The 26,983-nt window shown below is 40.6% G+C and overlaps 1 protein-coding gene across 1 annotated transcript in view; it reads right to left on the bottom strand.

Moving 5' to 3' along the window:
• Positions 1 to 26,983, bottom strand: part of DOCK1 (dedicator of cytokinesis 1) — a 906,712-nt gene that overhangs the window by 538,594 nt on the left and 341,135 nt on the right. Inside the window, exons 26-27 of the mRNA XM_030202953.1 lie at positions 19,863 to 19,990; positions 5,491 to 5,586 (exon numbers count right to left, since the gene is read on the bottom strand). Of these exons, the coding sequence (XP_030058813.1) occupies positions 5,491 to 5,586; positions 19,863 to 19,990 (224 nt within the window). The remainder of the gene's footprint in view (positions 1 to 5,490; positions 5,587 to 19,862; positions 19,991 to 26,983) is intronic.

The following is a 26,983-nucleotide window of genomic DNA, read 5'->3' as shown; positions in this document are numbered from 1 at the left end:
ACTTCACCGCATCAATGGGAGAATGGATGGGGCCATGTACCGTACAATTCTGAGTGACAACCTCCTTCCCTCCGCCAGGGCCTTAAAAATGGGTCGTGGCTGGGTCTTCCAGCACGACAATGACCCAAAACATACAGCCAAGGCAACAAAGGAGTGGCTCAGGAAGAAGCACATTAGGGTCATGGAGTGGCCTAGCCAGTCACCAGACCTTAATCCCATTGAAAACTTATGGAGGGAGCTGAAGATGCGAGTTGCCAAGTGACAGCCCAGAACTCTTAATGATTTAGAGATGATCTGCAAAGAGGAGTGGACCAAAATTCCTCCTGACATGTGTGCAAACCTCATCATCAACTACAGAAGACGTCTGACCGCTGTGCTTGCCAACAAGGGTTTTGCCACCAAGTATTAGGTCTTGTTTGCCAGAGGGATTAAATACTTATTTCCCTCTGCAGAATGCAAATAAATTCATATACTTTCCACAATGTGATTTTCCGGATTTAATTTGTGATGTGCTATCTCTCACTGTTACCAATAACCTACCCTTCAATTATGGGCTGCTCATGTCTTTGTCAGTGGGCAAACTTACAAAATCAGCAAGGGATCAAATACTTATTTCCCCCACTGTACATAAGTCATGGATTAATGAGACAAAACCAACAATGATAGTCAAGGGAAATCTTGCCTCACCAATCTATTACACGTCTTTGAAGGGATGAATAAACATGTGAATAAAAAGGTGGATAAAGGTGAGTGGGTCGATACTGTGTATTCGGTTTTTCAAAAGGCATTTGACAAAGTAACTCATGGAAGACTGAAGAGGAAATTAGAAAGGCATGGGATAGAAGGTAATGTCATATTGTGGATTAAAAATGGTTAACTGTTAAAAGACAGAAACAGAGAGTAAAGTTAAATGGTCAGTATTCTCAATGGAAAAGGGTAGATAGTGGGGTTCCGCAGGGGTCTGTGCTGGGACCGCTGGTTTTTAACATATTTATAAATGATCTAGAGATGGGAGTAACTAGTGAGGTAATTGAATTTGCTGATGAGAGGAAGTTATTCAAAGTTGTTAAACTGCAAGAGGATTGTGAAATGTTGCAAGAGGACCTTACGAGACTGGGCATCCAAATGGCAGATGACGTTTAATGTGAGCAAGTGCAAAGTGATGAATGTGGGAAAAAGCAACCCAAACTATAGCCACGTGATGTAAGATTCCACATTAGGAGTCACTGCTCAGGAAAAGGATCTAGGTGTCATTGTTGATAATAATTTGAAACCCTCTGTTCAGTGTGCAGTGGCAGCTAAGAAAGCAAATAGAATGTTAGGAATTATTAGGAAAGGAATAGAAAATGAGAATGTTATAATGCCTTTGTATCACTCCATGGTACAGCAGCACCTTGAATACTGTGTACAATTCTGGACACCGCATCTCAAAAAAGAATTTTAAAAAAGTAGAGACACAAAAATGAGGAAAGGCTAACATGGCTAGGGCTCTTCAGCTTGAAGAAGAGATGGCTGAGGGGAGATATGATAGAGGTCTATAAAATACTCAGTGGAGCGGAATGGGTAGATGTGAATCACTTGTTTACTCTTTCCAAAAATACTAGGACTAGGGGACATGCAATGAAGCTAAGTAGCAGTAAATTTAAGACAAACCAGAGAAAACAAATTTTCACTCAGGGCCAGATTCTAAATAGTTCATCTAGAAAATCCATGCAGAAAACATTTCCACCTAAGCATATTCTACAAGCGGTGCCTAGATATAGGTGCGGTATATAGAATATGCTTAGTTGATATCCTAGCACCTATAACTACGTGCCTCAATTTACACCAACGAAAACGTGGCATAAATTCCGGCACATAGATTTAGGCGCAGAGGGCCATATTCTATAACAATGTGGGTACATTTTGAAATACCCATGAAAGGTCCATTTCCCCACCCATAACCATGCCCTTTTTTTGCCTGTGCGCATTAAAATTTAGGTGCAGTGCATTACAGAATGCACTTAGGGAGTTGTGCGCATAAATTCGAATTATTGCCAATTAGTGCTGATTAACATTGACTTGCTTGTTAAGCCAATTAAGTTACATGTGTTGTTACAGAATACACTTGGATTTTGGCGTGGATCTCTAGCCACGCTATATAGAATCCGGGGGCCAGTATATAATTAAACTCTGGAATTCATTGCCAGAGGATGTAGTAAAAGCAGTTAGCTTAGCAGGATTTAGAAAACGTTTGGATAATTTCCTAAAAAAAAAAGTCCATAAGCCATAATTAAAATGGACTTGGGAAAATCCACTGCTTATTTCTAGGATAAGCAGCATAAAATGTATTGTACTGTTTTGGTATTTTGCCAGGTACTTTTGACCTGGATTGGCCACTGTTGGAAACAGGATACTGTGCTTGATGGATCTTCGGTCTGTCCCAGTATGGCAACGTTTATGTTCTTATGACTCATGTCGACTCAATGAATGTTTTAATAAACTTTTAGTACATCTTGAGCAACATCTAGTTTTTACTTTTTTGTCATCTTCGTTGTATTTGGCATATACTGAATTAACCAACACCAGCCCCTCCCCCAAACACCATACCCATAACTTACTGCAGTTTAGTAACTTCTGCCTTTACTGTTAACTTACTTAGCAGGTTTCCATATTAAGATCCACCTTCTCAGCCCATAATAAGAATCACAATAACACAGTACCACTGTATATGACCTCAGGAGTTGCTGTCAAAGCCCTCTCCAGCATATCCTGTTTTGTCTTGCCATACACAGGAAAAACAATAGACGTCTGCTCTGCACTGGCCTTAGTTCCTCGCAGCCAGAGTCGTAAGCACCACCACTCAACACATCAACATGCTTGAAGTCATACAAGTTTTGTTTTTATAACATCCTCTTTCTAATTAGAGATCCTCTGTGTTCATTCTACACCTTTTTGAATTCCCTCACCATTTTTTGTCTCCACCACCTCACTTGAGAGGGTATTGTAGGCATGGACCACCATTTGCATAAAAAAATATTCCCTGACCTTAATCCTAAGACTACCATCCCACAAACCTTAATTCATTTACTCTAGTTTTACCATTTCCCCGTCTCTGGAAAAGATCTGTTTGTATATAATAGTAAAAGAAAACAACAAAACAAATCAGAACTTTCTAGAATCCACAGCCTATTTATTGGATTTTTCAGATCTCTGAACCTTCCCTCACCAATTACAAGAGTAACTAGTTCATGCTCTAGCTGGAAACAAGATTTCACTAAGGTGTCAACTCAAACGCTTTTCCTCATTCTGTCTTTATAAGACCGACCTTGATGAATCAGGTCTTTGCAGTGAGTCTTCTGTAGTTTTTACTGGCAATGTAATCTTTATGGCTATAAAAATATAGTGACTCATTGCAGGACAAAAAGTTTCTATTGCCAGTCAGTGCTTCTAAAAACTACATTTTTCTGTAATAAACATATATCATGCCAACTAATTAAATTAACTTCAGAAACCAAAGAATATACACTGCACCCAATGAAATACAGACGCTTGAAATGCAGAATACACTTGGCAAAAATCCAACATGCAGAATCTTTAAAATGCTGACTGCAGAAAATGCAAAACACTGGAAGGGAGAAATTTTGTTCTAGCATCTCATTTCTGTTTCTACTCAGCAGCATCAAGTAGTTTTTGTTTGGGTTTTTTTTTAACACTATATTTACACCTGCATGAATGATGAGAGAAAAATATGAAACACTGTCCTTATCTGTTTTATCTGCAATTATAGCTATGTACCTTTTTTTTTCAGCAGTAGCTCAAGGTGAGTTGCATTCAGGTACACTGGGTATTTCCCTGTCCCTTGAGTACTCACAATTAAGTTTGTACCTGAGGCAATGGAGGGTTAAGTGACTTGCCCAAGATCACAAGGTGCAGCAGTGGGATTTGAACCGGCCACCTCTGGATAGCGGTCTAACCACTAGGCTACTCCTCCACTGGCAAACTTGCCACATTTATGTTAGTTTATAAAAGTTTCATTTAAACAAAATAAGCAGTTTAAGTCACCAATTTAAAAATTCTGCATTCATAGAGTTTACTAAGGGGCCCTTTTACTAAACTGCATTAAACGGTAAGTGATTTGCATTTGTGTGTACTAACTGAACAGTACTTTTATTGGGGAGGGGAAGAGGGCATGTCAGAGGCAGAGAATAGGTGCTATTCAGCTAATATGCTGATATTAGCACATGCTAACTGAATAATGCTGATTTAATGCAGGATGTCTTAGCACCTCCTAAATAGGAGATGGTAACTGCTCCCCCATTAATTGTTTTCAGTGGTCGCATGCTAATGCTAACAGCGCACAGCCAGGAAAAGATATAATTGAAAGAGGCCAAATTTATGGCTGCCCTAGAAATGGGCTTAGCATGGAAATTCCCATGTTAAGACGTGTTAAGCCTTTTTACTAGCACGGCTTACTAAAGGAACCCAAACTTTCAACTCCAAGTTATAATTTTCAGTATTAGTACTGTATCCCTAAAAAAACATTGTCTAGTCAATATTCAGCCAGCAGAATTAGACCCAGATATTCAATGTCCGGCCATGACGAGCATTTGGCACTGAATATCCAGGGCCATTCTGGCATGTGCTGGCCACCAAATCTTATTCAGGACCCAGTTGATACTCAACAGTGACCCAAATAAGACACTTATGCGGGCCCTGGCTGAATGTCAGCCGAGACCAGCACAAGGGGAAGCAAGTGTCCTCACCAATTCTGAGCACCTCCCACCCCAAAACAGATTCCCCCCTCTCTCTCTCCTCCCAAAGACATAAAGCTCCCGACCAGGCCACCACCCCAACAGCCCCCCCCCCCAAAGTCCCACCTTTTCTTGCCTTGATGATGCAGGGGGTCCTACAGGCGAGAGCAATGCCCACTCACACTCCGGCCTCAATGTGGCCTCTGCAACTTGTAGCAGTGGTCTTGTGGAACCTGCTAGTATTAATGCCAAGCATGATTAGCGCAGATGCATCTAATCCCTCCTTTTGAGGAGGAGTTAAGTGCACCCATACTAACTGCACATTTGACAACGCATGCTAATTATTGAGCACTAATTTCAATGTGCAGTCCACACCCAATCCAGTCACTGCAACCCACACTAAGCAGTTAGCATAAGATTTTTTCCATTCTCTGGCTGTTATTAGCATACGGTAGCCATTAGCGCAGTGATGCATTCACAGCATGCATCAAACTTTGGTAAAAGGGCCTCTTAATGCAAATATTTACAGACTTGCCTGAAGCACAACCAAGATCAAACTAAATTCCTGTGGCATAATTATCAAAGAATGGCTGAATTTTAAACAAAACTCCAGAGCTTGCTGAACACACAAAGCGATTTGAAAAGGTTTAAGATGGTTTTCATTCTATACCTGGGATTTGAAATCCTATTACTCAGTGAGATGCCAGCAACAGAGATAAAGATTTGACTTTTCATGTTTATATTAATGGTCACTTACAATGAGCTCTGAGTCACGTCCCATGGAAATGACTGTTCTGTTTACCGTCCTTAGTAACTTCTCCATGATTATCTGGACATGACGCTGTGTTGGTCCCTAGACAGGAAGAGAGCAGAACTAAGTTGATGGAAACCTAGATATTCAATAAAAACCCCAAGCCTCGATTTTTTTGTCATGAATCCCATTTACTCTGTAATAATTAAACCAATTATCAGTCCTCCTCAGTGCCTCCTAACAAGATGAAAAACGATCCTTGTCAAAGACTACATGGACAAAAGTACAGACTTTTTATTAATTATACCCACTAACAAATATGCCACTATATAATTACATTAATTGAAACAATTTCATAAGGGAAAAAAAAGAATTTATTTAGACCGTACAGTATTTATGAAGAACAATTTGCTGAGCTTTTAATCTCCCAAGGATGAGCTGGTCACCCATTTAATCCCTCTCTGCTTCTGTAGGAAGTAAAACCTGCTGGGTTTGATAAAAGAGTATCATAGAACCAGAGATGCTTCATTGCTCCAAAGTTAAATCCAAAATATTTGAGCTCTATTCCAAGCTGGATTACTAAAACTGATGAGACGATATGCTTACTTTGGGAAATTATTATGTTTCATTGCGTTGAGAATTTTCAGCAGCTCACCTGCTTCTGATCACCACCATGTGACATATAACAAACAGGTTCATGAGCAATATTTAAACAACTAAACTGGTCAAATGCAAAGTGCTACTGGACAGACATTAAAGGCAGAATACCCCTTAAACATACAAACAGGCTGATCTGCACAAGCTGTTTTTAGACAGAGAACGATATTTATTCCATAGAACAAGCAGAGCAATAACCATCTGTCTCAGTTAACTAAGCAGAGAAGCAAACCTGGTAGTTAACCAACTATGAGAGCAGTTCATTTAAACTATACTCCTGGGCAATTTCTAAGATTATTACTCTATAGTACATGTTTTTTTAACACACACATACCTATACACACCTTGTATCTTAAAGCTAGTTTTTCGATAAGAGAACTGTGAAGATTGATGGTGCTGCAGTTGTAATAAAGGCACTACTCAAAGTCTTAAAGATTCAAATTATTATTTTAATATACTTAGCCAAAAAAATCTAAAAATTCTAAATACCTAAGTTTAACAGCTAGGTATCTACATTTGCCAAAAATGCCCCATTCTGAATATCTAAATTCAGTGTTCAGGACCAAGTCAAGGGAATGAGGTTAGACGCTCAGTGCAGCTTTTCAGCACCAGGTACTTAGCATGGGCAACTCAATAACAGAGTCAAAATTTAGGGACCTCAGCTTTAGTCATCTTCAGTCGGATTCCTATTTCTAGACCAAAATATTGGATCTTTGGACTGGCTAATAGCCATCTCTCTTTGGTCCCTGAATTGGGACACTTAGATGGTCTTTTACTTAGGCGCGCTGGCGTTTTTAGTGCACATTAAAAATAGGGGCGCGCTAAACGCTAAAGACATCCATAGGAATGCATTTGCGTCTTTTGCGTTTAGCGCGCACCTATTTTTAAATGCACGCTAAAACCACCAGTGCACCTTAGTAAAAGACCCCCTCAGTAATCTTCAAATAATTGACCTAAAATGTTTGGTACCCACACCACAATCTAGTCTATTTCCTGGAAAAAATGAATTGAAAATGTAAATAACATACAAGCACTTTTGACTTTCTAAAAACGCAGAACATACAAACATTGTATTTATTTGTTTGTTCATTCATTTAATCGTTTATTTTCAGGATTTGATGGACTGCGCTTCATTGGTAATATCACCAGGGTGGTTGTACAGAAGCAGGAAATAAACAGTCAGAGGTAACACATATACAAGTATAATTTAACACAAATAATTTGCTTAGACAAACAAACAGAACAAATGGGAATGCTGGCAATTGCAGTTTTCTACCTCACAGGAGAGGTTTACGAGGCTATAAATAATTTGCAAAAGCCTGTGTTAAGAGCCAGGTTTTCACAATCCACTTAAATTTTTATAAGAGATCTCAAGGTATAAGTCAACCAGAAGAGAATTCCGTAGAACACAGGCCAGATGACAAAAAGCAAAATTGCATGAGAAGTCAAAGTGCAGCTTAGATATAGAGGGAGTCACAAGGTAGTTAGCTTGAGAGGTTTTGATCACCTGCAGAGGACTATATAGGATAAGAAAAAAACAAAAGAAAAAGATATAAAAGGTAAACCAGTATAGTAAGCAGTATGGGGCCAACATTAAGATTAAATCAATTTAGGACAGAGATAGTGTAAGAGTATATTTATATGACACATTTTGAAAGATTCTAAGAAGTGAAAAAAACCTCAATACATTCAGTCAACTAGAATCATGAAAAGGGAACTTCAGGTCATCCTGTTCATCTTCCAAACAAGCTCCACTGTACCTCAATTTCCTGTCCCCCTTCCTCCCCACCCTGTTAAAAAAAAAGTTTGAACCTGCTTTAAAACGTCTCCAGTTTTGGATAATCCTCTAACCTTTTCTTACATCTAATCTAAATGTCGCCTACCCCATTTAAGCCTTTGTCCTTTAGTTGGTGGAAATATGTTCGAAAACTAAGTGAGCAGAGGTTTAAAGAGTACATAAATCTGGACGAGCAGAACTTACATTTGTGATTACAAAAGATCTGTTGGATTTCAATAAAAAGAATCAGAGTGCCTAAAAAAAGGGTTACCATATGATCGGTTTTACCCGGACATGTCCTCTTTTGGAGGACATCGCATGACATTCGGGCGGGTTTTTCCAGCCTGCCCGTTTGTCCGGGTTTGCAGGCAAGCGGGCAGGCTGGCTTGCAGGCCTCAGGGTGTCCTTCCCTCCCCTACCTTATCATGCCCTGGTGGTCTAGTGGCCTTTTCGGTGCAGGAAAGGACCCCACTCTTTCCTGTCTGGCAATGCTGCGCCAGCATTGAGTGGGAGCGGCAACGCCAGGCAGAAAAAAGAGTGGGGTCCTTTCCTGTCCCAAAGAGGCCACTAGACCACCACAACATAAGGTAGGGGTGGGGAGGTGGATTATGGATGGAATTTGGGTAGGGGGTGAGGGAGGCTTTAAGATTGAAACTGCAGCCAAAACCGAAAACTCAAGTTTGGTTGTGTGAATCTAAACCAGTGAAAGCCACGAGAGATTGTCAGAGCTTGCAGTCTGCATCAGGGGCGTAGCCAGACTTCCGTGGGAGGGGGGGGTCCAAAGCCCGAGGGGAGGGGGCACATTTTAGCCCTCCCCCCGGCGCCGCCCCCCCCCCCCCCGCCATTGCCACCCCCCCCCCCCCCGCCTTTTCTGACCCCCTCCCGCCACCACCTACCTTCACTTTTGCTGGCGGGGGACCCCACTCCCCGCCAGCCGACGTCCTCTCCATCCTGCTCCTGTTGCATGCATTGCTGACGTCCTGCACGTTGTACGTTGTACGTTGTACGTGCAGGACGTCAGCAATGCATGCAACAGCAGGAGCAGGATGGAGAAGACGACGGCTGGCAGGGAGTGGGGTCCCCCGCCAGCAAAAGTGAAGGTAGGCGGGGGCGGGTTCGCCGGGAGGAGGGGTCCAGGCTGGAATCTACGGGGGCCCAGGCCCCCTCAGGCCCCACGTAGCTATGCCACTGGTCTGCATACCTCTGCTAAACCCACAGTATCCAAGCCAGAATATAATTTAGACTATGTTAGCTCCAGGCAAAAAAGCAACTAAAACACATGGACCACAGCTAATGAAAACAAACTAAAACCATGGTGCTTTTACAGTGGCTGACTTTATACCTCAGTTGGAGTAACAGCTCATGTCATAACTCCACAAAGAGGCTAATTCCTAAGAAGTTTATCAGCCCAAATTTACAGATTTAAATTTCTGCTAAAACTTTGTATGAAACCATTTATTTGGAGCACTCCATTTACCATATAAACTATTGTGCAAGAACATAAAGGTAGTACTTGCAATCACAGTACCCAAAAAAAATACCCCCCCTCCCCACAACTTCCTTATAATCCCTGGTGGTCTAGTGGTGTAGGTCAACGCAAGGGCCGGTGCCCCATGGCAGTCAATTTGAGAGCATAGCTGAAATAGGCAGGAGTAACTGAGAACCACTCCTGCCTCACTCAAGTACACCCCTAGACCACCAAGGATTGTAAGATAAGCCCAAGGGGGAGGGAAGGGAGACAAATTGGACACAAACACAGATTTTCAGCTTCCAACGAAAACACATGGTCATTTTCAGCAAAAAAAAAACAAAAACATGGCCAAAAATTAAAATAACCTTTCAGCCAAAATCAAGCAGAAAAGGGATTCTGGGCCAGTTTCAGTGCAGTAAATCAAAATTCAGTCAGTCTGTAGTATCCATCACCATTTTTCATAAGTATGTAAAAAATGTGAATTGCTGGTTTCCAGAGTGTAAGGTTTCCTGTTGCTGATCATACAGAAAGACAGTTAATAGAGACTGAGAGTTTACTCTTCCTGATCAAAGAAGAAGTACTGTTGATAGGCAGTGAACCCCCAAAACCAGGGAAAGCATGACAGCAGTCAGGACTGATTCAGTCCCTCCCACAAAGATGACGTTGCCAGCTCCAACTGATACATTTTCAACTTCAGAGAAAAAACACAGGACAAGAAAGAAAAAGTTAGTTGAAGAAACAGTAGTTTGAAGTTGGGCATTTTGACTGTGAAGGGGTTCAGAGATGTTGGATCCCAGAGAAGAGAGCAGAGCTGGCTGGGAGAAAAGGGACCTGGCTCCTGAACCCTAGGAGTAAATTCTGCAAAGACTAAGTTTAAAGTGAACTCAATTCTCCTTGCACACAGGTTGTCGGAATCTAGTTATATAAACTGTCAGCACCAGTTAACAAAGCTGTTCCTCTCTTACTCTCGTCAACACAAAGCGTTAAGAGAAACCAAGAATCATACAGTCCACCTTCTCTCTAATCTTGTCAAGCCAAGTTTCAAGACTATTTAGGTAAACCATTATTCATCTTTCTACTCTTAGAGCTTTCACAGCATGGTTAAATTTGCTTACAATAAATACAAAGGAATACTTTGCAAAAACTATTTTGCTTTAATACTAATTTGTGCCAGAATGGGGTGGAGTGCAATTCTGGCTTTTCCTCGTGGGGGGAAGGGAGGAGAAGTATACATGCTGGACCATTAGGTGGGGGGAGAGGAGACATGCTAGACCAGTGTTACCCAAGTACCGTCCTGGAGTACCCCTTGCCAGTCAGATTTTCAGGATAGCCACAATGAATATGCATGAAATGTAGTTGCATATAATGGAGGCAGTGTATGCAAATCAAGTTAATGTATATTCATTGTGGATATCCTGAAAACCTGACTGGCAAGGGGTACTCAAGGATTGGACTTGGAAAACACTGTGCTAGACCATGAGGGGGTGGGGCGAGGAGACAACTGGGGGAGGTGAAGGAGAGAGTTTGGACTGGGAGGCAAGGGAAAAACAGTGAGATCCTGGATGTCAAGTAGGAAAGAGTGGGGATATGCTGACTATGGGGGGGGGAAGGAATGAGAAGAATGGGAGAGGGGGAAGATGACTGTGGGGAAAGGAGAAGAATGGGAGAGGGGGGAGAAGATGCTGACTATGGGGGAGGATGACAATGGGAGAGGGGGGAGATATGCTGATTGAGGGAAGGAGAAGAATATTAGAGGGGGAGATGCTGACTGGGAAAAGGAGAAGAAAGGGATAGAGGGGATGCTGACTGGAGGAGGATAAGAATGGGAGGGGAGAGATGTTCACTATGGGGGAAGGAGAAGAATGGGAGTGGAAAAAGTGTTGATTGGGGAAGGAAAAGAATATTAGAGGGGGATATGCTGACTGAGGGAAAGGGGCAGTGCTGACTAGGGGAAGGAGAAGAAAGGGATAGAGAGGGGATGCCAACTATGGGAGGAAGAAAAAGAAAATGATGGGGAGGCCACCTATGGGGGAAAGGAGAGAGAAAGAGAGAGAAGCTGTACTGTTGTGGGTAAGGGAGAGGCAGATGCTAGGCTACAAAAAGGAGACGAGAGAGAGAGAGTGATGTTTAGCTACAAGAGTGAAAGGTGGCAAGCTATAAGAATGGGGGTAGAGAGAAGGAGAAAAAGATAGGAGATGATGAGCTACAAAGTTGGAGGGAGGGGAGATGCTGAACATGACAGAATTATATTTGAAAAGCCATGGAAGGACTATCAAGGGGATGAGTGAAAAAAGGATGGTGAGTGCAGAGGCTAAAAATCTAGAAATGAAAAGTGGATGACAAATGGGAATAGGAAACTGGGTAAGGAGTAACAGGGGAAATGGAAGAGCTAGAGACAAAGAAGGAGATAGTAGATATGTAGGTGAAAAGTAAAAAGTATGAGATGGAGATCAGAAGGGTGAGAAAGGAGGTGAAATTTGAGTGGCCAGAAAGGCACAAAATTAAGGGAGGAAAAAGCTAAAAGGGAAAGGTCAATATGTCAGAGTATAAAGGAAGACAGGAGATGTGAGGAAAAAGGACAAATGGATAGTAGCCACTTAAAAGAGATAGCAGAAGACAGACAGGAAAGCAGAAGAGAGAAACTCATTGGCACCAACATGACTGGAAAAATAAAATTTCTAGACAGCAGAGAAAGAATAACCTTTTTATTCTGAATTTATGAAGTGCATTATGTAGTTTTAGGAAGTGTGCATCACAGATGTCCTTGTATTGTGCTCAGTAAAAGAGGAAATGATTTGTTTTTCTCCCCAGTGTTGTGGTAAATGCCAATTTTGCCAATTCTTGTTGTTATTCATTCAATTTTTGTTTTCACGTTTCTATTTGTAATTTGTGATCTGTATTTGGTGAGGATTTCTCTGTGCATAGTCACTGTTTGAAAATGATTGGGGGTGCCACACAATACAAATAATCCCTCCCTGGACAAAGTGAAGGAGCTTGCTGAATATTGGGGGTACTCAGCACTCACTGGATCCACAGAGCTGGCATCTATGTGGCCGTTTTGCCTGTGACCAGGGTATGGTATTCTGATTGCATAGAGATCTATAGCAGTTCTCTTTGATCTGTTTTACCAGTAGAAGATGCAATGGTTTTCTAGGGTCCAGTGTAATAGTTGTAGTGCTGCCTGTTCACAGGTAAGGGTTCTTTCTGTTTGAATCATAGGAATAATGCTGCTTTTGTATGACAGGTTTGCTACATGTATGTTTAGATTTTTCAGGTTTTGTATTCCACAGAGTTCCTGGTAGTGGAGAGATTTATGTTGCTATTGCTCAGACGACATGAGAATTTCAGTGTTTTTTTATATGGTGACTTCCAAGGAGAAATGTCCTGCCTGTTGTTTGGGGTGTGTGTGTGTGTGGGGGGGGGGGGGGGGGGGGAGGTTGGATCTTTGTGAATGCAGAGCATGTTTACATTTAATGCATATGTTATGTTTACAGTATTAATATTTATTTTTGTTTTCATTTTTTATGTATGTAGATGATATTATTAAATCAGTTAATGTTAAATCACACAATTTTTGCCCTCTACAGAAAGAGTGGTTGCATTTATAAATGGCAGAACATTTATAATAGCGTGCAATATTCCTGCGTCCCTACCCAGTCATTAGGCTGCCAAAACGTTTTGGGAAGAACACTGTGGTATGAAATGTGTAAATGTTGAGAAAACACTGATTAGTCCAAAATTGTGTTTATAATGTTGAAAAACTATACTACTGTTGCTGATAGTCTTTAAAAATGTTTATAAAATACATAAATTTTCAAGTATATGTACATACCAGCTTCCTTTCTATCTGCAAAGTAAATATTGTGTGTGTAGAAGTTCACTTCCGGTCCTGGCCCTGCCCCTAGTTCCACTTCTTTTTTGTCTACAAATTAAGCTCTAATATTTGTATATAAATTCTGTTATATCTGTTTGCATTTCAGTTGGAAACAAAATACACCAAATAAAAGGTTTGTGTTTGACTTATACTGTGTCCAAGATAATTTAAAGGGTATAAGGTCTTGTTCTCTTTTGCTGAGGCCTCAAACCCTGATTTCCAGGCAGAAGGAAAATTACTGTCTCACAGTTTATTCCCTGTGGAGGAGTATCCCTAGTGGTTAGTGCAGCAGACTTTGATCCTGGGGAACTGGGCTGGATTCTCACTGCAGCTCCTTGTGACTCTGGGCAAGTCACGTAACCCTTCACTGCCCCAAGTACCAATAAGTACCTGTATATACTATGTAAACCGCTTTGAAAGTAGTTGCAAACACTACAAAAAGGTAGTATATCAAGTTTTGTTTCCCTTTCCCAGTAGTTACAGTTCAAATATGTGTGAAAAGCAGAGTCAAAATAAGAATGTACAGATCACAATTTATACAAAATAAAGAACTTATAATGAATGCAATCAGATAGCACACCATTGGGCCTGATAGTCAAAGGATTTATGCTCCCGAGAGCTATGCTCATAAATTGGCCTCTTTGAAAATTTACAAGCGCTGAGCATATAAATTTTTACTTCAATTTCATTTAAACTTAAATTTAGGAGCACAAAAAGTGGGTGCCAACATGGGAGGATTTAGGGCAGGCAAAGTTAGGAGCTTAGAACTGATTTTCAGCATTAGATGAATAAATTAGGCTCATATTTAGGCAAGCGAATGGTAGGCCTACAATTTATAAGCATAATTTTTAAGCTCCTCAATTTAAAAGAATTTTCAAATGAAAAGCTATGCTCCTAAATTTGGCTGAAAATAGGACACACATTTAAGAGGCTAACTTAGGAGCTCAACATTTTCAGAATATCGGACATTAAATATTTTGAGGATTCTTCAAGATGTAAGCTCAAAAGTATTTGCCCTTGTGGAATGCGGCAGGGGAAGCAAAATGTGCCCCCCACCTCGGGCTCTGGCCCCCTCCCACCATCAGGTCTGGCTACGCCCCTGGAGTGGAGTAGAATGAATAAACATGATCTGATCATGGGTCGCGCCATGAAGTCAGAAGGTAAACAAACAGAAAAGTCCCACGAGACAAATAGCAATGCACAAGGAAGTGGGAACAGAGGAAGGTTAGACGAACCCCAGGAATAATGGGATTAAAAGTTTATTGTTAAGGTGTGTATAAAACACTACAAAAATAACATAAAATCAGTGCTCAAAATTCAATCTGTATAAATAATGTCAGTAATCGAAGCTGAACAGTACACAATAATGTAATATCAGTGCTCGACTCACATGTTTCGGCATGTGACATGCCTGCCTCAGGAGTCTGACAATAAGAAAATGGAGTTAAGATTATACTGCTAGGTGAAAAAAAACAACAACAAAGAGGTCTTTAGAAAGACTGTGCATGCGTGAACCCATGTACTATGTATAAACAATGGTATCAAAAGCCAAAGCCAAATACTCAGAAAGAGTGAGATAAAGCCTCAGTGCTAATCTCCTTTGCTAGAGAAATGAGATGTCAGTGCCGGCTGTTATTTAAAGTGGCCATCAGAGCTATCACTTTCAATATATTATCATCAGTGGCCATCTTGGAGTTGGAAGAGAATCTAGTGCAACATTCAGTGAGGAGGGATGTACATAGCAACTATAAAAGGAGGAGGAAATGGCACTGTACAGTTTTGTTTTAAGTAACGTTTTATGGTAATAGCAGTGACACGTTATATTAACAAGAAAGCATAAACAATGAATAAGAAGAATAAAATGCAGTCTGGGAGCATGACTTAAATTAAATGAGGCAGCTATGGAAGATTGGCAGGCACAGATCATTGTAGTTGCACAAACCTGTTTTCAGTTCTGTGTATTCAATGAAGAAATAAACATTGAATTTGTGCAGGGCATCTACTTCAGCACATCAGTTTTCATTTACATAAATTGGCTTTCATTTCAGTTCAGTGTATGCACTGAAGGAATGCTCATTGAAGCTGTTATTGCATTCAGCTCAGGACAGCATATTATCATTCAGGGTATTTGCACAAATATATGTTTTCAGTTCTGTGTGACCATCAAAAGAAATATACATGGTAAATTTAACGTTTTACTTCTCGTAGGTAAAAGCGCTGACTGTTAAGATTGTAAGCTGGAATAGCTGGGAAAACACACAAACACGTACGCCCCGCACACAACTAGTGATATCTCAAAATACTATGCACGGAATACCATTCCTGCACATCTACTCATGCATGCGCATGCCATGCTGGAGCCGATTTCTTTGCCGAAAACTGGTTGCGTCATGAAGAGTAAGCTAGATATTAATCTACTGTCCTGTGCAATTGCACGCAAATCTCGCTACATTCTAATTAACCACTAATTAGATTCCTCTGCCAACTGCTTCCGTTTGAAGTAAGCTTTGCTCTCAGCATAATTTGATGTTACATGGAGTGTTGTTTTGCGACATAGATGGATGTTAAAGCAAGTGCTGTTCCTATATATTCTACAGAATTTGATGATAAACAGTTTAAGAAACGTCATCGTTCTTGGTCTTTTCATCAGGTAATAAGAGTACCGGGTCTCTACAGCTTCAACTGCAAGATCATCTCCATAGGTTAGAAACTGCATATATTATATATACCAGCTGTATTTGCAGTTTCTATAATGCTGTCACTCTCTTGACCCTTATGTCCTCACATGCAAGCTGCGAATAGTAGCCAAGTCCTATGTTTCATCAAAGTAAAGAGCGAATGCTGAAGTTTTTTACACTTCCATTATACTGGTTTGTTTACTGGCTGAGTGGTGCAATATGTTAGATAGATTTGTGTACAACAGGATATAGTGAAGGTCTACCAACCAGTCCTCAGCTTGCCAAAGGTTAGGAAGATGATTTGGGAGTCTCCCTATGCTTTAAAACAATAGGCCTAGCAGGGCATCTAGACCTAATTAGGGTAGCAAGGGCTTAATCAACCTTACACCCCCATGATGCCCTCAAATGGCAGCATTGCAATCTACAAATATTTCTAAGTACAAAAAAATAAAAATCCTACCCTTCATTAGGATATTTTCAGTGACATGGGGCTTATGCACAATTTAAGGGTCCAGGTCCTCAAGAACTGGGTTGCCCAGAGGAGTGGGAGATGTGCCATGGTCAAGTACAAGTCACCCCTCTCCCCCTCCAATGCTGCTGAACCCGTAGGATACTAAAGCCCTAGCTTAACTTTGGTGCCACTCCTGGTTCTTTTGCCAGACAGGCAAGGCTACAGATCACAAATGATTATTTCTTCTTTAGTGAATTCTTATGAAGCCTGTATGAAATGGCTCCTAAATACGCATCAACAGATTAGCAAAACTTCGCACTCCAACTTTACACGTTTATTTAATTTTGAAATTCCGCATAATGAGCAGCCCTTCTGGACACAGTACAATATAATTATATAGAAATATATTTTTCAATGTACTGCTGTCTGACTCCCCCCCCGATTGTTTAAACAAAATTACTACACATCACCTAGAAAGAGTTTAATTTAGGGTGGGATATATAATTTAGGGTGGGATATATATGAGACACAATGCTGGGCCCGGGACAGGGCCGCCAAAGCAAGCACCTCCACTTCGGACACAGCTAATGCTGCTGCCGCCCCTCCCCCCAACTCAGGATACAGCCACCGTTGCCCCTCGCTCAGGCCGCCGCCCCTCATTCATGCCACCACCGCCCTCCTGCCTTGCTGCGTCAGTGCATTTGCTATTCCATGGCCTCCAAGGAGGGCTCGGTACCACGGTCTGTCTCTCTCCTGCTCCTGTGTGCCAGGACTGGGTTATCACATTAACGCAATCACCCATGTCACAACAGGAACAGGAGAGAGACAGACCCTAGGCACCGGGCCCCCATTGGAGGCTGAGCCCAGAGACATCCCCCCCCTGTGGCCATATATATATATATATATATATATATATATATATATATATATATATATATATATATATATATATATATGCGGCGGTGCCTACCCCAGACTGATGCAATTGGGGGGGGGGGCTAAAGGCATCAATTTAAAAAGTCAATGGTTAAAGATGGGAATGTATTTTACTGCAACCCCTGATGTGGGAAGTGATGGTAGTGCATTAGCACTTCTACAGTCTGTGCCCAGTAGAAAAACAAATACAAAGTGATGGTATAGTCGAATAGGGTTCATATGTTACAGGCACATTGGGGAATCGGGGAGAAGAAGAATTATGTAGTGTTCATTACGAGCTTTGGTTTCATTATATTGCAGGGTTCAGGCACTTAAGTCGGGTTGGTAGGGTATGCCTTTTCGAACAGGTTGGTCTTTAGTGATTTACGGAAGTTAAGGTGGTCGTACGTTATTTTCACAGCTTTTGGTAATGCATTCCACAGTTGTGTGCTTATGTAGGAGAAGCTGGATGCATAAGTTGATTTGTATTTGAGTCCTTTACAGCTTGGGTACTGGAGATTTAAGTATGTCCGTGTTGATCTGGTTGTGTTTCTGGTTGGTAGGTCTTTGAGGTCAGTCATGTATCCCGGGGCTTCGCCATAGATAATTTTATGGACCAGGATGCAGATTTTGAAAGCAATGAGTTCTTTGATTGGGAGCCAGTGCAGTTTTTCTTGGAGGGGTTTGGCGCTTTCAAATCGCGTTTTTCCAAATATAAGCCTGGCTGCTGTGTTTTGGGCGGTCTGAAGTTTCTTTATAAGTTGCTCTTTGCATCCTGCATAAATTCCATTGCAGTAGTCAGCATAGCTTAGTATCATTGATTGTATCATGTATATAACTGCATGATACTGTAAAATGTATTTAACATATATATAAATAGTACAATGCCGTGGCTAAAATAAATCAACACATGATTTGTCATGAGTTGATACATTGGAATGTGTTGTGTGGGAAGAAAGGAGAGTGCAAGGTGCCGCCTGCCCAGTTTGTGAACAACTTTGACCTAAGGTGGAGGTTTTCAACCTAGTCCTTGGGACACATCCAGCCAATCTGGTATCCACAGTGAATATGCATTAGATAAGTTTGCATGCAAATCTGTCTCATGCATATTCATTGTGGATATCCTGAAAACCAGACTGGTGGGGTATTTCCCAAGGACTGGTGGGGTATGTCCCAAGGACTGGGTTGAAAAACCCTAGCCTAAGGTTTACAAATTAACTCCTCGGACAAGCGATAAATAGTAATGTATCACTATAAACCATAGAGAGGGAAAGGAATTTCTAAGATGCTGAACATTTTAGGGATCCTTTTACTAAGTTGCATTAGGCACTAATGTGCACCTAACACAGCAAAAATAGCCTAATGTGGGCAGTACATTTTTTTCTAGTGAAAAAGGTGCCGGTACTCAAATGCCAAGCCACTCTGCTGGGGTAGGGTGATCACTGAGGGACTCCACAATAGCCAGGCCCCATGGAACCAGTCACAGAATCTATGACAAGGCAGAATTGGTATGTAGACCCTGAACGCTTTCATCAAAACTTGGGAACCATGGGTCAATTTTAGCAGACAATAGAAAAGGTGCCGATTCTAAATACCCCCCAAGTACCCCCTCAAAAAAAAGCCTTAAATGTGGGACACGCTAAAGCATTCCATGTTAGTTTTAGCATGTGTGTGTCCTAAGCGTATAGTAATTTTTGAAAGTGGGCATTCCTGCGCCAACCAGTTAGCACATCTAAATTACTATGCATTAAAGGCCTTATTTTATAAAGGTTATGCTCCTAAATTTATGCTCCTAATTTAGGAGCATAACCTTTATAGAATAAGGCCCCGAATGGTTAGTGCACATAGGTGGCAGTAAGTGATCCCATAATAATTTTCTTTAATGCTAAGATTAGCGCAAGCCACAGTAAAATTGACTTACACGTGCAGGAAAGATCAACATAAGGGTTTACTAAGGCTATTTCTTACCGCAGCTTAGTAAAAGGGCCCTTTAGAAAGCTGCACTTCAAAAAAAGCTAACATAAGACACCAGTTAAACTCATCATAGTACTGTATGCATTCATATTTAGGGTAAGTACATTATTGTATTTGATATTACATTTGCAAAGCGGTACACAAATTAGGACTTGCTACATATAGTCAAATTCAACACTGGTCAAGTGAATTTCAACCATCATTCACCTGCTGCACATAGCTGAAACCAAGCGGAGTACATTTTTTTTCCATTAAATTTAAGGAAGACGGCTTTCTGTTAAATGAGCTTTTTTTCTCTCGACAGCATTTATTCATCATTTTATGAGTAACACATGTACTGCTTTCTAGAATATTTCATTTGATAATTATCTGAGTCAGGTATAGAGATATTTTACTCTAGAATTTAGCTTTATCACATAAGGAAAATATTTAACATCGTGTAATTTCCACAGATCATTTATTTATTTTTTATAAAACTGCTATCCTGAAGATTATTCCAGTTTTCTCTTGTAGAGAAAATTCTAAGCAATCAGGATATACGTTAAAAAAACTAAAAAGGGATAAAGAATAAAATCACTAACCACATCTTTCCTGTAAAGCACTTCTAGGATGTTGCTTAGCAATTGACAGCAGGCCTCCAGTTCTTCCTGCCTTTCCAAGTGATACTTCAGCTGATCGGTCATCATGGGCAGGAGGATCTCCCTGCAGTCTGCATATAAAACACTGGGTTAGATTGCACCATGGATACTTCTCCAACATTTTATTTTGTATTAACATTTTTCTTAATTCAAAAACTGTAGAAAGACAAATACATACAAGGCAACCACCAATAATGGTGGCAAAATACCCAGACTTCCTTAAATAAGGTGGCAGCATTATTACCAGTTCATGAAATAAGAAAACTGGAACAGTTCCCCCCCTCCAATATATATATATATATATATATATATATATATATATATATATATCTCCCTCCTTCTCCAACATTTTTCAAGTTTGGTACTGTTATTAAGCTATACCTAATACTGATGCTGGAGCCACTTAAGCATAATATGATTTCTTAGCCCTTGAAAAATAACAGTTTATTAGATTATTGATATATCGCCTCTCTGTTCCACCCTCGCGTCAAGACGTGATGACGTCAGAGGGCGGAACAGAGAGGGAAACGGAGTCGGAGTCACTGTCGGATGCTGCCGCCTGGAAACGAACATCGCGCGCACCAACCTCCACCCTCCCCCCATCCCCTGCCGGGCCCCCCTGCACTGACCTGACAGCACCTTTCAACTCCGTGTGGAAGAGCTGCAGGCAGCAGCAGAGCAATCTGCTGCTGCCTGCAGCGCTTTCACACGGAGGTGAGAAGCACTGTCAGGTCAGTGCAGGGGGCCAGGCACGGAGGGGGGAGGGAGCGGCGGCGAGGAGGGTAGCTGGAAATCTCGCCCATTTTTACGGGCTTACATAAGCATCTATTTGACTTCATAAAAACTTTGTGCAAATGCAGCAGTAGTTGCACCTACATTGAACTTGCAAACATTTCCCGGGATTCTATATATGGTGCCCTGATTTCCACAAGGAAATAGAAGTGTATTCTATAACAGTGCGCGTAACTTAATTGGTTAACTAGCTAACCAGCACAGTTAATTGGTTGTTAACAAGCAATTATCAGCACTAATTGGCATTAAGATTTACATGCACAACTCCCTAAGCGTATTCTGTAACATGGTGTGACTAAATCCTAAGTCGCATAGTTGAAAAGGGGACATGGCCATGGGTGGGGCATGGCTGCTCTAAATACATAAATGTTGTTATAGAATACACCCTTTTCTATGCATAATTTAGGCGTCAGGATTTACACCAAGTAAAAATATGGCATAAAAGGTTGAGACTACAGTTGGTTACATGGAGAGGCACTCGGCATTATTATATATACCATGCATAAATTTAAGCCTATTCTATAAAATTTAGGTACTTTACAGAATACGCCTAGGCTTATTTTTTTTTCCCACACAGAATTTTCAGGAACCATATATAGAATCTAGCCCATTAGGCCTACTCAAGAGCAGGTATAAATGCTGATGGTGCATATTTTGCATGCATGCTTTATAAAATACATGCATAAATTGCAGCTCTGCCCATTTCCAGCCCAAACCTCAACCCTTGTGTTTGCTTACTGTGCAATCCTGCCAGTTTGCACAGCCCATGCATTTTTTCCCTTGATATGTTCTTAATTTTATAGGAAAAACACAAAGTATATCAAGTACAAATACTACTACTACTAAACATTTCTAGAGCGCTACTAGGGTTACGCAGCGCTGTACAATTTAACAAATACTAACAAAAACAGTAATCATTGATACAAATAATAACAGTAACAGTGACATTGGAGGCATTTGAAAAAGAACATTATAAAAGTAATTCTTGTCAAATTAATTAGTCTGAGCCAGTGCTGTGAAGACTCTAAAGGGGACCAGATTAAACAATTATTCATTACAGTTCACATTTTTTCAGCTATAGCAATCTCAAATTTGTGATGTTGTAAAAGTGATTGTCACCAGAAATATACAGCGAGCAAATTGGAATTTTTCCAATTAGGAAGAATACGTTTTTGGGCTATTGTAAGGAGAATATCAAAGAACTTTTTTTGAATGTCACAGTGTTTAATTTGGGGAACGCAGGACTTAAAAATAACAATAAAAGGTGGAAAAAAATATACATTTACGCATGTAAATGCTTTATAAAATTATCCTCCATATGAAGAGGAATAAAAGCTAAACAATCATATTAGTTTATTATCCAATGTAAAGGGAAATGCTTTAGGTATGAACTTATGCCACACGACCATTTGAGAGCGAGATATCCTCCCAGTACTCATGAGAAGCCAAAACACTCCACAGCTAGCATCTATTATAAGGGTAATTTCTTAGCAGGGCACCTTTGTAAAAGTTCCAACAAAAATGCCTATATTATAAGCATAGATGTCTATGTGCATTTATAAAATAGCCTCTCTTACACCATAATATTCAGGCAGTGGTGGTCAGTGTTTTATTTATATATATATATATATATATTTTTTTTTTTTTTTTTTTTTTTTTTGTCCACGATCTGCGTTATGCCTGAATATTTAATGCCTAGCCATGTCCAGACACAGTCACTGAATATCTGGGTTTATGCGACCGGCTATCCCTAGTCCAGTTCACCCAGAACTTAGGGCCCTGTTTACCAAGCCGTGCTAGACATGTGTTAGCATTATTAGCGTGTGCTAACTGTGTAGATGCCTATAATATTCCTATGGGCATCTACACGGTTACCGCACGCTATTTTTAAGCACGTGCTAAAAATGCTAGCACCTTAGTAAACAGGGCCCTTAGATTGTTAAGTGCTAAATATTGGCACCTAACTACATAAGTGCTAACTACTCCCAGACCACCCACAAAATTGTCAGCTATGGCTTTAGCGGTTAGTGCTGATCTTCATCAGCAGGTACTAACCAGTTACGTGCCACTGAATATCTGCAGATAGTCCCACAAAGCAATTTGAATATCACTTTGAATATCGATCCCATAAATGCCACACTGGGTCAGCGATGCTGACGGAAAGGATAGTGAATTTCCTGGCAGCCAATAAGTTGCAAGATCTGAGACAACATGGTTTTACCAAAGGTAAATCGTGCCAAACGAATCTCATTGATTTCTTTGACTGGGTGACCGGAGAATTGAATCAGGAACGTGCTATAGATGTAATCTACTTAGATTTCAGCAAAGCTTTTGACAAGGTTCCACTCCTAATGTGGAACCTTGCGTCACATAGCTATAGTTCATGTTTCTCTTTCCCACATGAATCACTTTGCACTTGCTCACATTAAACGTCATCTGCCATTTGGGTGCCCCGCCTCCCAGTCTTGTAAGGTCCTTTTGTTATTTTTCACAATCCTCTTGCAATTTAACAAATTTGAATAACTTTGTTCGTCAGCAAATGTAATTACCTCACTAGTTATTCCCATATCTAGATCATTTATAAATATGTTAAAAAGCAGCAGCCCCAGCACCTACCCTTCTACATTAAGAATACTGACCATTGAACCCTAATCTCTGCACAGAGTGGTGACAGTTAAGTACTGTAAACCGATTACTGTTGAGGTTTTGAGGTATCCACAGGTCCTAATAATCCTACAGGCTACACGCATGTGGACCCTCTACAGCAAAAGAGGTTAGAATATTTTAATTCTACCAGACCTAAAGAAATCCACGTTTGACTATAGGAAACAAATCTTGACCTACTAATCACAACTTAATATGAGATATGGTAATGATTTATCCAGCTTGCATGTGGATTACTATTAATATCTCCACTAGTAGGATGTGTGACTCTACAGCCCTCAGGGGTGTAATATTATTGACTGAGTAATGACTATTTTACTATAATAATGGGAAATTGGATTACAGTTTACATGCAGGAAAACATTTTTATAGCTTGACAGAAGATGTGTATCTTCTTTTTGCTGCTTGAGTTTGTATGATGGTGATCCGCAACTAAACTTGTTTTGCCAAGGGTCCCCAATTGTTTAATTGACCCTTGATATTTAAGAATGATTGGAACTTTAAGGAATACACCCTGAACAATGAACAAGTACTGTGGTGTGTTTCAATAAATCAACAACAATTTTTGTGCAGACCCTCATCATTGCCTGAGGTAACTATCCATTGGAGCTATGGACACAACCCATGTCAGATGTTTTGCTGGTTTATACCTAGGTTTAGTCATTTATCAGTGTTTCATGCATAACAGTGGATTTGTGCAAAGCAGCTCCCTCCCTTCATTTGTGGATATATAGTGTGAATGGTATGGTTGAAGAGTGTGATCATGTGGTGAACAGTATGACTGTATCTATAAAGACTTCAAGTACGCACCTATTTGGAGTACTGGCATGTGGGATAAATTAAGACAGATGGCTAGGAGCAGATTTGGATGAGAGACTGCTGGGACAAAAGAAAGCTAGCACAGAGTTGGATATAAAGATAGGAGACCCCAATTATATTTCAATTTATGTTAGCATATTTTATTTTATGAGAGTAATTTCTTCTTTTTATGTTCTAGTCAGGTGCTAAGATATACCTTAATCCATTAGGGGGATCAAAGTAGCTGACAAAGAGAACGTTTGCTGCTGACAAGTTTGTTAACATTGTGAAGTTGTTTACATTGTGAAGCTTATTCCTTCCCTGCTGTGTGAAGATTATGCTTTAGGATTTTGAGTCACTCTTGCCTCTCATTCCTTCATTCATTCATTTTGACCTGACTGAATATCTCATCCAGTCCGTAACTGTTTATTTTGTGGAAGATGTGCATGTTGATGCTATTTATCATTTAATATCTGCTCATGACGGGCAAGTGTAAGATTCTGTCACTGAATACTAAAGGGTTGAATAACCCTATTAAGAAACAAAATTCATGCCTAGGTCTGAAAAGAATTGATATTGTGTTTCTCCGAAAATGTATTTAAACTATAAGGAGGTTTTAAAGCTTGAAAATTGTATACCACACTTTCCTTTGCCATAGCCTAACATAAAAAAGAATGGAGTAGTGATTCTGATTTAAAAAGTCTCTGCTGCTCACCATTTTTTCCCATCTTACTGGCAGGGAAGGTAGATGGGTACAAGTGGAATTAGTCCTGGCACATACTAGGATAATCCTTTCCAATGTTTATGAACCAACTGTTGACACATTACCATTCTTCAAAGCAAAATCCCCATTCCTACCTAGGGAAAGTTATCTAGAACATTGTGGGTCCAACCTCAAATATCTTACACATTAGACCTCATGCCCAACTCACTTGATTAAGACATGACTTTTTTTTTTTTTTTGGGGGGGGGAGGGAATAAGTCACTTTTGCATGGATGACGTATGATAAACTATATGGGGCCCCTTTTTGTTGTTCAACAGCATATCATAAAATTCAAAAATCCTCAAAATTCAATCTCAAGCATATCACATATGACAAACAATAATATAAACCCATATATCACACAGCCCATCTTCCCTCTCATTTTGGTACTGCAATGAGCAAAAACTCATTCTGGCCTCAGTCCTACCCCCTCCCCACCCAATAAGGTTGTCTGCAGCATCCCTTTCCAAAGTTTAAGGTCTAAATTGGAGGTTTAATATAGTTCTCATGAACAAACCCATTTCCAAAAGTCAGTCCTCTTGGCTATAATTGAGTACTGTCATCATAAGCTTCAGGAGAACAACACTGCATGCTAGTGGGATGATAAGACAATGATGCAGAAGATGAAAAATACTTTTTTCTAACCAGGCTACACATTCATACAAAAAAATTACATTTTGTTGGCCTTTCATGACTGAAGTACAGACATCCATTATGCTGCTTAATAAGCAAGCTTGGGCGATTCCATTCGCTCAGAAGGCACATTATGATGAGGAGGGTAATCAGGTCTTTTTTTGAGGGAGTACTTGGGGGTACTGAGTACTGGCACCGTTTCCATTGTCTGCTAAAATTGACCCATGGACCCCAAGGTTTATTGAAAGAGCTCAGGCTCTACACACCAATTCAGCCTTGTCATAGATTCTGTGACTGGTTGCAGGGGACCTGGCTATTGTGGAATGGGTCCCCTGAAGGGTGGCCTAGCATTTGAGTACCTGGATGCACATAGCCTTACCCAGATTTACAATTAGAGTCCATAAATTATTAAGGGTTACTTCAGCCAGTTTTTCAGTCAGAAAAGAAAGGAAATGTGGAGAAGATACCTGCTGAAACAAAGAAGAAATCCCCTGCTCACCAACTGCAGCCAAAGGTTCACCTGCAGGACAAGATGGACCCACAGCAGACGACGGAGTCCAGAGAAGACTGGACTCCTGAGTCCATCCCTGGATGTAAGACCACCTCACATCGATCCAGCACCATAGCACTTCCTAGTAGCGGAGGAGGAGACGCTGTCAGCAACGAACTGGCGCTCTGTGGCTGCAGGAGAGGTGCTCAATGGTCGGGGCTCAAGGTGACATCATGCCCTAGCGAGAAAACCGGGGTCTCCACTCAACCTGGTCACTGCAAGCAGCTCTCCAAACCCAATGGCACTCCAGCTCTCCGCAAAAAGGAGTCAAGAATTCCAGCCGTTGGCATGGCGGGCTGCTTAGAGGCTGTGGCAGCCAGCTGGCCTCTACGTTTCAGCATGACAGAGGAAAGCTTCCACCAGCACAGACTGCACACGTCAGGTCAAAACGCCATCTTGGATCATAGATCCTTCCAGATACTTTTTATGTAGGGGTGGCTCTCCTGTATTTTTGTCTAAGAATAGTTGTTATACACAAACCAGGTAAAGATCCAACACATGTCTATTCACAGGCCAATTTCTTTTATTAATGCTGATTGTAAGCTTTACTCTAAAACTTCTAGTCCACCAGTTAAATTATTCCATTGATTATCCAAAGATCAGACTGGCTTTAAACCAGGGCAGAGGTCTTCAGAAAATGTCAGACTGGCTTTAAACCAGGGCAGAGGACTTCAGAAAATGTCAGACTGTTTTGTGATTTAATGAGTCTTGCATAAAGACAAGAGACTCCACTGCTAGCGCTTTCACTAAATATGGAAAAATCTTTTGATGCATCGAATGGGTATTATTTTCTTGCAGTCATAGATTAGTTCAGTTTTGGGCTGAAATTTATCCAAATGATCTGCATCCAACATGCTTCTTCT

This window comes from Microcaecilia unicolor, chromosome 5 (genome assembly GCF_901765095.1).
Source record: "Microcaecilia unicolor chromosome 5, aMicUni1.1, whole genome shotgun sequence".
Taxonomy (NCBI): Eukaryota; Metazoa; Chordata; class Amphibia; order Gymnophiona; family Siphonopidae; genus Microcaecilia; species Microcaecilia unicolor.
The sequence above is the reverse complement of the archived record's forward strand: the minus strand, read 5'-3'. Positions and strand labels throughout refer to the sequence as shown.